Source organism: Ambystoma mexicanum, chromosome 2p (genome assembly GCF_040938575.1).
Source record: "Ambystoma mexicanum isolate Mex_15411 chromosome 2p, UKY_AmexF1_1, whole genome shotgun sequence".
Taxonomy (NCBI): domain Eukaryota; kingdom Metazoa; phylum Chordata; class Amphibia; order Caudata; family Ambystomatidae; genus Ambystoma; species Ambystoma mexicanum.
The window spans coordinates 628,148,607-628,161,510 of record NC_090923.1 but is presented as its reverse complement, the minus strand read 5'-3'; the positions used below and the strand labels follow the sequence as shown (position 1 = coordinate 628,161,510).

Here is a 12,904-nt window from a genome sequence, read left to right as displayed (position 1 = left end):
TATTAGTTAAAATAAACTGTCTAATGCTTGAAACTGTTCACTGGACCCCAGAGACCCTACCTTCATTTTTTCCTGCATCACAAACTGTGGTGTAACGTTTCCTGAACCTTTGGGCATAAGTCCCCAGACAACTTGCGGAACAACTTTTGAAGCTAGGGCCAATTCTCTGTGGACCTTTAGGGCATAAACTAATCTACACTTTCCTTTACAGGAGGTATGATCTGTATTATGCCCTACTCTAGTGACTATATATGTAATCTATTAAGAAACTGTTTAAGTGTAATTTGTGATTCCCATTTTGTGAACTCAATGTGGACACTTTACAAGCTCACGACCTCTTGAGACTTAGCCTAGACCTCTCGTCACTGCTACCATTTTACTGGTTTGGCTACAGTTCCCAGAATTTCACTGGTTGCGTTCAAATGATTCACAGCGACCTGGACCAGGCAGCCTTCTGCTCCTCACGTCAGCACACCTGCCCCCTCAGATACCCCTGTGTCCACATCTCAGCGTAGGGGAACCACCATCTTTAAAGCACATAAAAAGAGACTGCCTTTCCACCCAGCTCTCTGTGCAACATTCAATTTTGCACAGAATCCCAGCTCCCAAGCCACACTTGCACAGGCCTTCCTGCTGCTGCTCCACACAGGCCTTCCCGTGGTCTCCGATGCTGCTGGGCTGGTCTCCTTTTATATACCTGCAGCACCTCGATAGGCTACCAGTGTGAATATTCAATTAGCCCTGCCTTGCCACAATTGAGACATGGCAGACCCCGACAGCTCTTAGCAAGCATCTTCTTTGCATCAGTACCAGAGTGGTAAAACAGCATGGTCTTCCTTGCTCTTAGTTGCTGCTCCTTTGTACCAGTACTGTCAAGAGTCAAATGAGGGGAAATGGGCTTACAACAGCTCATAAAGATGGAAGTGTTGGTCATTGCAGGACAAAGTGGATACCATGTCTCTCCCAAGGGCACCCCACTTCTATTACCCTAGGAGCCTCCACCCAGGTGATCCACCCTTGCTTCTCTGGCCCCAGGGTCAGGATCAAGTAGAAATGGCCACCTGCATTGTCCTGGGAGGATAGCTCAGCGGCAACAAAGCAACAGGTTCGATCCCCGGGTCCTCGTTTAGAAACCTCTAGATATTTAAGCGCTTTGTAAATATGCAACTAAAAAAGAAAAACAATCATGCAACAAAAAAAAAAAAAAACATTTCCTGTAACAGCGTCTCGATGCCCGCAGGCTGGGAGCGCGCTTTAAAAATGCAAAATTGAATGGAGGTTCCAAGGGGTTTAGTAGGGAGAATACCATTAGGTTTACCACAAATGTTGCAGGACCAGTGAGAGGATCCTATATCTCCTCAGCACTCCACCTAGGCTGGAGTGTGCTGATCTCACTTGGAGAATTGTAGAAAGGACAAAAAGGTATCCTTCTACCATTGGGAACAGTAGTTCACACACAAAACTCAAGATAAAATAAAAAGGCGTCCATGAGGCACCCCAGCAATACTGCACAAAAAGTGCTGTGAGATGCAATAGGAAAATGTAGATGCCCAAAGTTATATGCTATGGTATTAAAAACACACCTATACACAAGTGTTTCAAGGCGCAACAAGACCAGGGAGTGGAAACCGGGAAGACAAAGACAGTGATCCTACTAGGCTAGGTGACATTGAGATCGTGCAAGTGCAGTGGAGGGGCAAAAGTGCAGCGGGAAAGGGGAGGGGATAGCTCAGTACATAGGATAACAGTAAGATAAATAAGACCATAAATAAAAAGTGTGGCCAGCAGGTGACAAGTGCAAGGTTAAGTGCAGATATCAGGTGTTGGGTGTTAAGTGCTAGTCAGGGGCTGTGGGGTTATAGAACAGTGCGAGAGTTGCAGGGGTGACAGTGCAGGTATGCAACTGGCAGGGAGGGGACCTGGGCCCGAGATCAGAGGGTAGCCAGGTAACCAGTGCAGTTTCAGATTCAGCCAGGAGATCAGCAGGTGAGAGGAGGAGAGTAGGCAAAAGCAGAGAGGAAGGTCTTCAGGTGCTTCTAGAACCGGAGATGTTCTCCCCAAGTTTCAGAGAGGCTGGGAGGCTATTCCAGAAGAAAGATCTATCCCCAATTCGCTGCTTGGAGAAGCGACTGACCCTGAGGGAGTTGGAGGCGGATGAACGAAGAACCTGAGAGGGAAGATATTTAGGAAGAGCGTGTTGAAGGTATTTAGGTCCCAGAAGGCCTTGTGGATAATGCAGAGGGTTTTGAACTTGATCCTCGCCACCACCGAGAGTCAGTGCAGAGATTTCAGTCCTGGAGAGATACGATCCCTGGGCTTGAGGCCAAGGACAAGTCTTGCAGTCCTGTTTTGGATGAGTTGCAGAGTGCAGGTAGATTAAGAAAGAGGCTGTTGCAGTAGCCCAGCCTAGAGAGAACCAGAGCTCTGGAGACAGTGAGCTTCTGGGGGAAGGAGAGTAAAGGAAGAATACCTCTGAGGAGGTGCAGCTGGTAGTATGACTTCTTAGAGACGTCAGATGTGAGAAGGAAAGTTAAGTCGAATACGACCCTGAGGTTTTTTGCCTCACAGGTGGGAGCAGGAAGAGGGCCAAGGGAGGCCGGTCAGAGAGTGACAGGAGAGAAGGGAGCAGGTGTGCCGATGAGGAGAATCTCGGCCTTACTGGCATTAAGGCAGATATCAATGGCGGCACACCACTCCTGGTTAGTAGAAAGACAGTTGGAGATGTGAGAAGGAGAAGAAGTGGCAGAAGGGAGCCTGAAAATGAGTTGGGCGTCATCCGCACAGCACTGAGTGGCAATGCAGTGGACAAGAAGTGCCAGGTATTGGTCCAACAACCAGGGAGAGAGGTTAGACCCCTGGGGAACACCACAGGTAGAGATAGAGGAGAGGAAGGACCCAAGTTGGACCGAGGAGAGTTGGTCCGAGAAAAGTAGGACAGCCAAGCTAGGGCCTGATCACTGATGCATAGGTTATCACGGAGACTGTTGAGGAGGATGGCATGGTTGACCGTATCAAAGGCAGAAGAGAGATCAAGTAAGATAAGGACACAGGGGGTGTTTGAGTCTAGGTTGGAGAGCAGGTCTCAAAGGATGTTCAGGAGGGCAGTTTTCGTGCTTCTGGCAGCTCTGAAGCCAGACTGAGGGTCATGGAGTCAACCAACAGATTCAGTGTGTAGGTCAAGCTCAGAGATGGCCAGCCTTTCCAGGAGTTTGCCCAGGAAAGGAATGATGGAAATAGGACGATAGTTAGCCGGGCAGGAAGGGTCAGCAGAGGGTTCCTTAAGAGGGTGCACAAGGGAGCGCTTCAGGGGGGAGGGGAAGACTCCAATTGTGAAGGAGTTGTTGCAGAAGTCAGCTAGAGCAGGAGCCAGGGTGTCAATGTGGTCCTTGATGGTTTTGGAGGAACAGGGGTGAACCTGTTTTGACGAGACTTCATAGATTGGACATGTCTAGAAAGCTTGTCTGGGGAGAACAGGGGAAAGGCAGAAAAGGAGGGAGGAGGTGGCCGCAGAAGGGTCAGAGGAAGAGCAGGGAGTAGCGGGACGAGGGGGAGAGGAGGAGAGAGGACAGGATGTCCTGGGTTTTAGAGATGAATTGAGAAACCAGGGCTGTGCAGAAGGGAGGGGACAGGAGAGATTGAGATTGCAGCCGCAGTGGCCAGCTCCTTGTAGATTTTAACGAGTTCGGCCAAGTTGTTAGATGCCGCAGAGATGTGGGCTCTCTTCTTGGTCCGGATAGCGAGCCGGAATTGCCTTTGCATCAGGCCAGTTTGTTAGAGGATGAGCAGGAAGCATGCCATTTCCTCTCAGCCACCCTGCACTTGCGTTGAAGGGCGACGAGGTCTGAGTCGTATCACAAGTTGCACTTGGCTTCGGGCTTCAAGCGGATTCTCACGACAGGGGCTAGTACATCAAGAGTGTCAGATATAGCAGAGAGGAGCATAGAAAGGGCTTTGTCAGGGTGCGAATCAGCCAAAGGGGGAGGTAGGGATGAGAAAGTGGTGGCGAAAGCCTCAACTGACACATGCTTCATGGGTCAGATAACCGAGAAGGTAGGTGGCAGTGCTGCAGTTGGCTTAGCCTGAGGGGTAGAGAGGGCGAGATCGGAGGAAAGGAGCAAGTGATCACTCCAGGAGAGAGGAGTGGTGAGGGATAAAAAGGGGGAGGTCTGAAGAGATCACAGCATCAAGCGTGTGCCCTGCAGAGTGAGTCGGGCCAGAGGGGAGAATATAGGGTGAGAGTCGCAGAGGTCAAGAAAGAGTCCAGTGGACGGACAGGAAGCATTGAGGTGGATGTTGAAGTCTTCAAGAAGGAGGAGTTGTGTGGTTGAGACCAGGAGGGAAGAGGAGAGGTCTGCCCATTCAGAGAGGTAGGCAGAGATCTGAGTAGGTGGCTGATAGATGGTAGCCACAGTAAGGGAATGGCCAAGAGTGCTTGCAGACGAGGCATTCGAAAGAGGAGTAGGCCTGCGTAGGAATGACAGAGGCAGGAATCCAATCAGGGAAGAGTAGGGCTACACCCCCTCCGGAACAATTGGATCTGGGAGCAGAGAGGATCTTGTAGCCATCAGGGAGGTGTGTGAAAGCTTGTGACAGAGCTGGCAGTGATCCATATCTCAGTATAACCCAGGACATCAATGTCAAGTTAGTTCCTTCAGGAGGCGGCAGATGTCAGAGGCGTGTGACAGCACAGCAAGAGTTTAGAGTGGCAATGAGGAGAAGGTTGCCGTCCTTGAAACTTCCGCGGAGGGGTACAAATCAGAGGTACACCCTGCGGAAATGTAGAAGCAACCTGCAAAGGGGAGGGGAGGGCTCAGAAGAGGAAAGAGGAGAGAGCAAGGTAGCCAAAAAGGTTTAGAAAAGTATAATTCTCAAAATAAATTATGTAGAGTCGGAAAGGAAACCCATAACAAAGAAACAAAGTACAAGAAAAGGTGAGTGGGGAATAAAGATTCCCCTTGGGAACATAGATAATTAATTCACCAGTGGAGCAAAAAGTGCTGGGGTTGCACAGGTGAGGGAGATTTAGCATTAAAATGAAAATCTAAACAAACATGCAGCATACAAAAACATGCATAAAAGATGCATGACTGGAGGGAAAGTGCAAAACATAGTTCTTACCTGTGTGGAGGACCACTGAGCAGCAGCAATGGCTGTACTGGCCACAGAGAAAGCTGTAACCCGGTTCCCATCTGGAAGGACCAGATGTCTGAAAAGAAAAAAAAAAAAAAGAAAAGAAAAATCAGGTCATAAACGGATGCACAAATCCAAGTGTTAGAGAGTTTTACACAAGTTTCTGTTTGTGAAAGAACTTGGCAAAGGCCACATTAGGTGAACAGGGTTACACTGTTTAGTTTAGGCCTGAACCGCACAAAGGTTTGTTAGACTGGCGAGTAGCCAGACTTACTCTAAGGAGGGAGGAGATCTGTAGTGAGATTAAAAAAACTCAGCATACACTTGGAAGAGAAGAACAAGTTACTAACGTTCTTTCGACTGGATGTTCCTCCCACGTATTCCTCATCTTGTGATAATTCGTTATCTCCAGCTTTGCTGCTTCGTAAAAAAAAAAAAGAATTCTCGGCAGAGGGCTCTGGTCGTGCCGTTGATTGTCCCTCAACGGACTCCGTACTCGGTCGACGTCACCAATGGTATAAATAGCTCGAGCCGCGCCCGTTGCTTCAGTTCTGTTTTTTCGATGAAACATAGGAGGAACACAAAGGCGTGCCCCATGACCGATACATTCTTCGTGACAGGGAAGTGTAAGAAAACAAACTGTACTGTGGGGTAGGATGGGAGGGTCGACGAGGAATACGTGGGAGGAACAGCCAGTCGAAAGAACGTTATAGTTGGTAAGTAACTTGTTCTTCGAATGGATTGTGTCCTCCCACGTATTCCTCATCTTGTGATAGGCTCCCATAGCAGTAGCAATTTTGAAGGCGGGAGTACTAATTTCAGTTTGTGGACAGAATGCAGAACTGCCTTGGCAAATAAACCCTCATTAGAGGAGGCAGTGTCCAAACAATGTTTAACAAAAGTATGCATTGTTTTCCAGGTTGCAGCTGCACAAATATCTGCTGCCTGGACTCCCCTCTTTAGAGCCGCAGAAGTAACCATTCCCCTTGTAGAATGGGCACGAAGACCATCTGGTGGTTCTTTTCCCGCTAATCTGTAGCATTCAACTATGGCTAATATGATCCAGCGGGGTCTGTTTTGTTACAGATAAGCCTAATTTATGACCAGTATAACCCACGAATAGTTGGTCATCTTGTTTCAATTTAGCCATCCTTGAGATGTAAAAACAGAGCCCTCTTGGGATCTAGTCTGTGTAATCGCTCCTCTTCCTTGCCCAGATGAGGAGGATAAAAAGTTGGTAGTACTATTTTTTGTGACAAATGGAAGTCCGAGACTACTTTTGGTAAGAACGAAGGTTTAACTTTAAGGACTTCCTTAGCCTTATAAAAAAAATAAAAATAAAAATAAAAAAATAAAATAGTATATGGTGGTTTGCATGAGAGAGCCTGAAGTTCACTAACCCTGCGGGCTGATGGGCCACAAGGAGGACAGTTTTTAGAGTTAAAAGCCTCAATGGACATGAATGCAGAGGCTCAAAAGGTATGTATGCAAGTCAAGAATTTTAGTACTAAATGTAAATCCCAAGTTGGTACATGAAAAGGTACTGGAGGGTATACATTAGTAAGCCCTTAAGAATTGAATGATTAACGGTATTTTGAAATATAAAACCTCTTCCGAGGAGCGCTTGAAAATGGACAGCGCAGCAAGGTATCCTTTGATTGTTCCTATCTGGAGCCCCAGATTAGCTAGATGTAATAGAAAAGAAAGCACCATTGGGGTGCCACACTGAAAAGGGTCCACATCCTTGTCTTTGCACCAGTTACTAAACCTGTTCCAGCGACATCCGTACAAAGATTTTGTTGCTGGTCTTCCGGCCGAAAGCAAGATTTCCATTACGTCATCCGGAACATCCCAATCCTCGTCTCTCAACCTCTCAGAAACAATGCGTGAAGGTTGAATGTCTTGACCTCTGGATGGAGAACCTGACCTTCCTCTTGCGAGAGAAGATCCTCTCTTTGCGGAAGACGTATTGGAGGGCAGATGGACATGTCCAGAAGGTCCGGGTACCACGTCCTCCTGGCCCAATCCGGGGCAATTAGGATCATGGTTTTCCTGAACTTTCTCAACCTCCTGATTACTTGAGGAATCATGGGGACTGGGGGAAACGCGTACAGCAGTGGAAACTTCAACTCCACTACGAATGCGTCTCCCAGAGCTCCTCTTTGAGGAAATTCCCTTGAGCAGTACTTATCGCACTTCCGGTTGATCGTGGTGGCGGATAGATCCACTTGAGGGGTTCCCCAAAGGGCGAAGATCTCCAGAAGGACTTCCCAGCTATCTCCCACTCGTGAGAGACCGTGCTCTGCCTGCTCAGAGCGTCCGCCGCCATGTTCTTCTCTCCGGCTAGGTGAATTGCTGATAGAGCGATTCCTTCTTGTATTGCCCAGAACCATAGCTGCCTTGCCTCTCTGCACAGTGGTAGTGACCCCACTCCTCTTTTGTTGAGGTAGTACATGGCCACCATGTGGTCCGTCAATATCAGGACATTCTTTCCCTGTACAGAGGGCAGAAAGGCCTTCAGAGCTAGTCTGATTGCCCTCAGCTCCAAAAGGTTGATGTGTAGTTTGGATTCTGATGGAGACCAACGACCGCAACGACCGCTGATTGTCAGATCGTTGGTGTGTGTGCTCCCCACCCTGTAAGTGAGGCGTCCGTCGCTACTGTCATCTCCGGCCATGGTTGCCAAAAAGACTCCCTTGAGAATGTTGTTGTTGCAAGCCCACCATAGAAGATCCTGAGCAACTGCGCTCGGGACTTGCAAAAGATCCGACATATTCCCTGAGAACTGGGACCACTGAGTTCCGAGTGCCCATTGAAGGGATCTCATTCTCAACCTGGCCTCTGGTACTAGGAAAACGCAGGATGCCATGAGGCTGAGCAACCTGAGAAAATCGAAGGCCGGTAGACGTTGGGCATTCTGGAATTTTGTTACCATCTGCTGGATGTGGAGAGCTCTCACCTCGGGAGGCGAGGCTTTTCCCGAGGAAGTGTCCAAGACTGCTCGGATAAACTGGAGCTTCTGGGATGGTATCATGTGGGACAAGCCCAATTTGTGGAGGAAGTGGCAGGTGATCGAAAGATGTTCCTGAGCTTGTTCTGGAGAACTTGCTCTGATCAACCAATCGTCCAGGTAGGGGTAGATGTGAATGCCCCCTCTCCTGAGACTTGCTGCCACAACCGCCAACAGTTTGGTGAAAACCCTCGGGCGGAGGTCAACCCGACTGGCAGAACTCGAACTTGATAATGAGAATTGCCAATCGCGAACCTCAGGTACTTTGTGTGTTTTGGATGAATTGGCACATGAAAGTAAGCATCCTGAAGGTCCAATGATACCAACCAATCTTGGAGTTGGAGAGCCTGAAGGATCGGAGAAAGTCACCATCTTGAACTTGTCCTTCCTGAGGAACTTGTTCAAGTTCCTCAAGTCCAAGATGGGTCTCAGTCCTCGAGCTATCAAAGGGCATGTTGAGGAGTCTAGCTTGCACGTCTGGTGCAAACCCCGACTTCCTCAACTACGCAAATCTGCGTAGCACAACGCTTGCAGCCATGGATCTGCTGATACTATCAGCATTATCCAGTCCAGACTGGAGACATTCCTCCATTGCCTCCTTCCCGTCTAACTATATTCAGGAAGCCTTCCCTTTCCATGCCTTCCGGTATATGATCAGCCGCCACCGAAATACAGTCCCTCAGGGTATGGGTAAACCTGGCTAGGGTACAGGTGACATTTGCCGACTTAAGTGCCATACTGCCTGACGTGAAAACATTACGTGCCCAGGCATCAACTTTTTGATCCTCTCCATCTGGAGGGATAGTTGGATAAGCAGTTTGTTTTGAAGTGGATGCTGCCTGAATGACTAAACTCTCTGGAGTCAGATGTTTATTCAAATATTCAGGATCCGTTCAAGCTGGTCTATATTTTTTGGGAAAAATGCTATCTGCAGCAGCAATACTCTATGGTTTCTCCCAGTTTTTCTCCACAGTCCTTTGAAGGGCCCTGTGGAAAGGGAGAACGGGATCTTTCTGAGGTCCCTTGATGATTAAATCCGTCATGTCATCTTGTTCAAAAATGGGTATTAGCCCAACCCATATACTCAATTACCCTAGTCATAAGACCCCTGTACCCAGCATCTGCATGCTCTGCAGGATCAGGTCTGGCGAACTCTAATTCTGGGGATGTGTCAATTCCACTGGCAGAATGTAGAGTATCACTCAGGTCACTCATTCTAGATTCCTGATCAATAAGTTCCTCAGGAACTTGTCTTGTACCATAAGAAACTCCAAAAGGAGTAACCTTGTCCTCTTCTGAAGCAGATTCTTCATAAATTGCTGACATAGACTTGAAAAAGTCTGATCTGGGCAATGGAGTGAATCACCTTTCTTCCTCTGTCTGCGAAGGAATTGATAAATCCTTCAAAATTGTTGAAGGGATCTACGAAGATAACTTCGATACTGGCGTCGAGGAGGTTTTTGCTTTTGGAGTCGAAATTATCGACGCTGAGGGCGTCAACGAAGTCGAAGTCTTCGACGACTTGTGTTTTTTGCATGGCACTGGAGAAGTGCTCGACTCTCGAAGAGTCTTCGACGGATTTATGTCGACTCGAGTTTTTAGATTCCTGGACGCTAACCGTCTTTGCCATGGTAGTCTTGGACTTGGATTTGTCGTCCAATGGAGCGATTTTTGGGGGTATGGCTTTTTCGAGGGGGTCAGGGCCGCGTTCTCGAAACCCTCATCTTTTTGCTTAATTCTTCCCACTTACTGGTAGAATCCGATTTAGTCGGACATCAAATTTCTTCGTCGACTCTGAAGAAGATGAGGGAGATCTAGGTCTCCTCTTCATTTTAGATGACGAAGAGTGTCTCAATCTACTCCTAGATCGAGATCTGAGTGCCTATGGCGATCAGATTCCTTCGAATCAGTCGCTTTCTTATGTCTTTTTGACATAGCCTTCTTAGAGGCTTCCCTCCCCACCGACAGTTTACCTCTCCTCTCACGAAGAGCTTTCTCGGTCATGGATTGACAGGACCCGCAGTCGTCGGTTCGGTGACTGGAACCGAGACACCAGAGACAAATCCGGTGGGGATCGGTGATCAACATTTTAGATCCACAATCTACACACTTCCTGAACCCCGTCTTGGGTGTCGAAGGAGTTGAAGATGACTTTTTCCTCACAGAAAATAGGAGCGCGCCGTTCGATCGCGAAGCGATCGGAAAAAACGGAACTGAAGCAACGGGCGCGGCTCGAGCTATTTATACCATTGGTGACGTCGACAGAGTGTGGAGTCCGTCGAGGGACAATCGACGCCACGACCTTGAGCACAGCGCCCTATGCCGAGAATTTTTTTTTCCGACGCAGCGAAGCTGGAAATAACTAATTATCACAAGATGAGGAATACGTGGGAGGACACAATCCATTTGAAATTCAAGTTACTCACGTAGTGACTAGCGTGCTCTTTGTCCTTAGTCCCCATTTCCTCCATCCTTGAAGGCATCCCCAAACAGGGGTACGGTACCGTCGCCATGTTGGGGGACGCCCTCAAAGATGGAGGAAAGAGGACGGGACGTACAAGTAAACTGATACTTATTGTATGTAATGTCTATTTTTTATATAACTTCTAAGGCAGAGGTGATCATTCATACATCAAGTAAACACTTTAAAGCAGTAGGATAATACAGGATCACTGGATAATACTTTGGATAATAAACCACAGCTGTAGTAACTTTATTTTATTTTTAAATTTCTTTATTGGCATTTGATATAGACAGTAGTTGTCAACTGCGGCATAGTATAGGCTAATAAACATCTAGTCAGCCGATAAATTAAACAGTAAACAACATTAACATAAAACATTTAACAATAACGGTAAATGTCTCCTTGTGGTTGGCAGATAGTCCAGTTTGGGAGAGTTGGCAGGGGGTGGGGTGGGGAGGAAGGAAGGAAGGAGACTGCAGATGAAGGATTAGTTCAGTTTCTGGCAATTGTCTGTATGTGACTTTGTGGAGGTCAGTTCAGATAGCATGGGGATAAATCGTTCGAGGGGGCTCGTTGGAAGGGTGGAACAGTGCCCACGTCAGGGCCTTCCAATCGTCTAGTGCCTGACTTGCATTGTCTGGGGAGTTAGCGACCCTGTCCTCCCAGGCTGAGGTTTCCGCCCGACCCAGCGTTCCAGTTCACTATGCCATGCTTGGAATCGCAGGCCGCCTGGCCTCTTCCATGCCATTGCAATGCAACGGTCCTCTTGGTTAGGATACATGCCATGTCCATGAGCTTTCCAGTGTGTTTAATTTTGGCTAATCTGGGGTAGGTCCCCAGGAGGCACTCGCTGGGAGTCCATTTGTATCTGGTCATGCCTGCCCTCCTGCAGGTTTGCTTTACCTCGGCCCAGAGCTGCTGGGCCTTGGTGCATTCCCAAAACATGTGCAAAAGATCCGCTTTGTCCCTGTTGCACCATGGGCAGTTGTAATGGGGTTCCTTGCTGAACTTCACTATTCAATGCGGTGTCAGATAGGAGCGGTATAGGACGTTCAGTTGGATCAGTCGGAATCTGGAGTTCCTGGATACCTCCTTGGGGAACGCTAGAGCTCTCTCCCATTCTCCATCAGTCATATCTCGACCGAGGTCCCTGTCCCATTTGAGTTTTAGGTCAGGGCTGTGGGGATTCGGCCTGTATTAGGTGGCTGTATATTTGGGACAACAGTCTGCAGCGCTCTCCCAAATTGTACAGTAGTGTTACGAAGGGGTTGGGCTCAGGTTCCCCAGGCCATGCCATGTGTCCCATTTGGTTCACGCTAGCTTTCGGATCCTTTGATACCACAGGAACTGGCCGCTGGGTACGTCTTCCTCAGATTGCAGTGAGAAGTCACGGAAGGAGCCCTTGTTGTATAAGTCTCCCCATGTGTACACCCCTTTTCTTTCCCAGTACCTGATGGTTGCTAGGTCGACACTGTTCTGGCACAGGTCCGAGAGGAGCGGAATGTCCGGAGTATATGCATGCTTCAGGTGGAGGAGTGACTTTGTTCTGTGCCATACCGGTCTTCCCAAGGTAGCCAGCAAGGGTGTGTCGCTTGGGAGGTGTTGGGGTGCCCAAATTAGTTCCTTCAGCCAGATTGGAGCGATTGGGTGCTGCAATAATGCTGTTCCCGAAGTGACTTCATCAGCCTACCATTTGGCTATAAAGCTGAGTTGGGCTGCCAGATAATATTTCTCCAGGTCAGGAAGTTGACTGCCGCCCTGTTTGTGCGGGAGAGTCAAGGTGGCTAGTGCCATATTGTGTCTGCCTCTGCCCCATAGGCAGTCTTTTAGTATCGTCTCGAGTAAACGAAAGGGGGCTTTGATGTAGTACACATTTTGGAATCCACAGAGGAACCTGGGGAGATCAATCATTTTGATGATGGACGCTCTTCCCATCATGGACAGGGGGCATCGTGACCAGAAACCTATTGATTTGCATAGAGCGGTCAGCGCCGCCAAGGTGTTATTTTCGTGCATGAGCTAGGGCGTGTGCAGTATGTTGACTCAGAGGTAGCGAAATGAGGACAGCTGCCATTGCACATCCAACGAAGATAGGTCATCAATGTGTTTGTCTTTGAGGCCAACCAATGGAAAGAGACAGGAATTGTGTCTACTGAATCTTATTCCAAAAACTTTGGCAAAATTGCAGAGGACCTCCAGCATAGTCGGAACGTTCAGGTGAGGGTCTCTTACGTAGAGGAGGACATCTGCGTACAGGGAGATTATGTGATCTACCCCATCCAATCTAATACCTGCTCCGA

General features: G+C 48.3%; 1 protein-coding gene across 2 annotated transcripts in view; it reads right to left on the bottom strand.

The window, feature by feature from the left end:
• Positions 1–12,904, bottom strand: part of RBM5 (RNA binding motif protein 5) — a 621,154-nt gene that overhangs the window by 215,257 nt on the left and 392,993 nt on the right. For both annotated transcript variants that reach the window (XM_069644151.1, XM_069644150.1), the window contains exon 13: positions 5,119–5,206. In XM_069644151.1, coding sequence (XP_069500252.1) covers positions 5,119–5,206 — 88 coding nt within the window. The remainder of the gene's footprint in view (positions 1–5,118; positions 5,207–12,904) is intronic.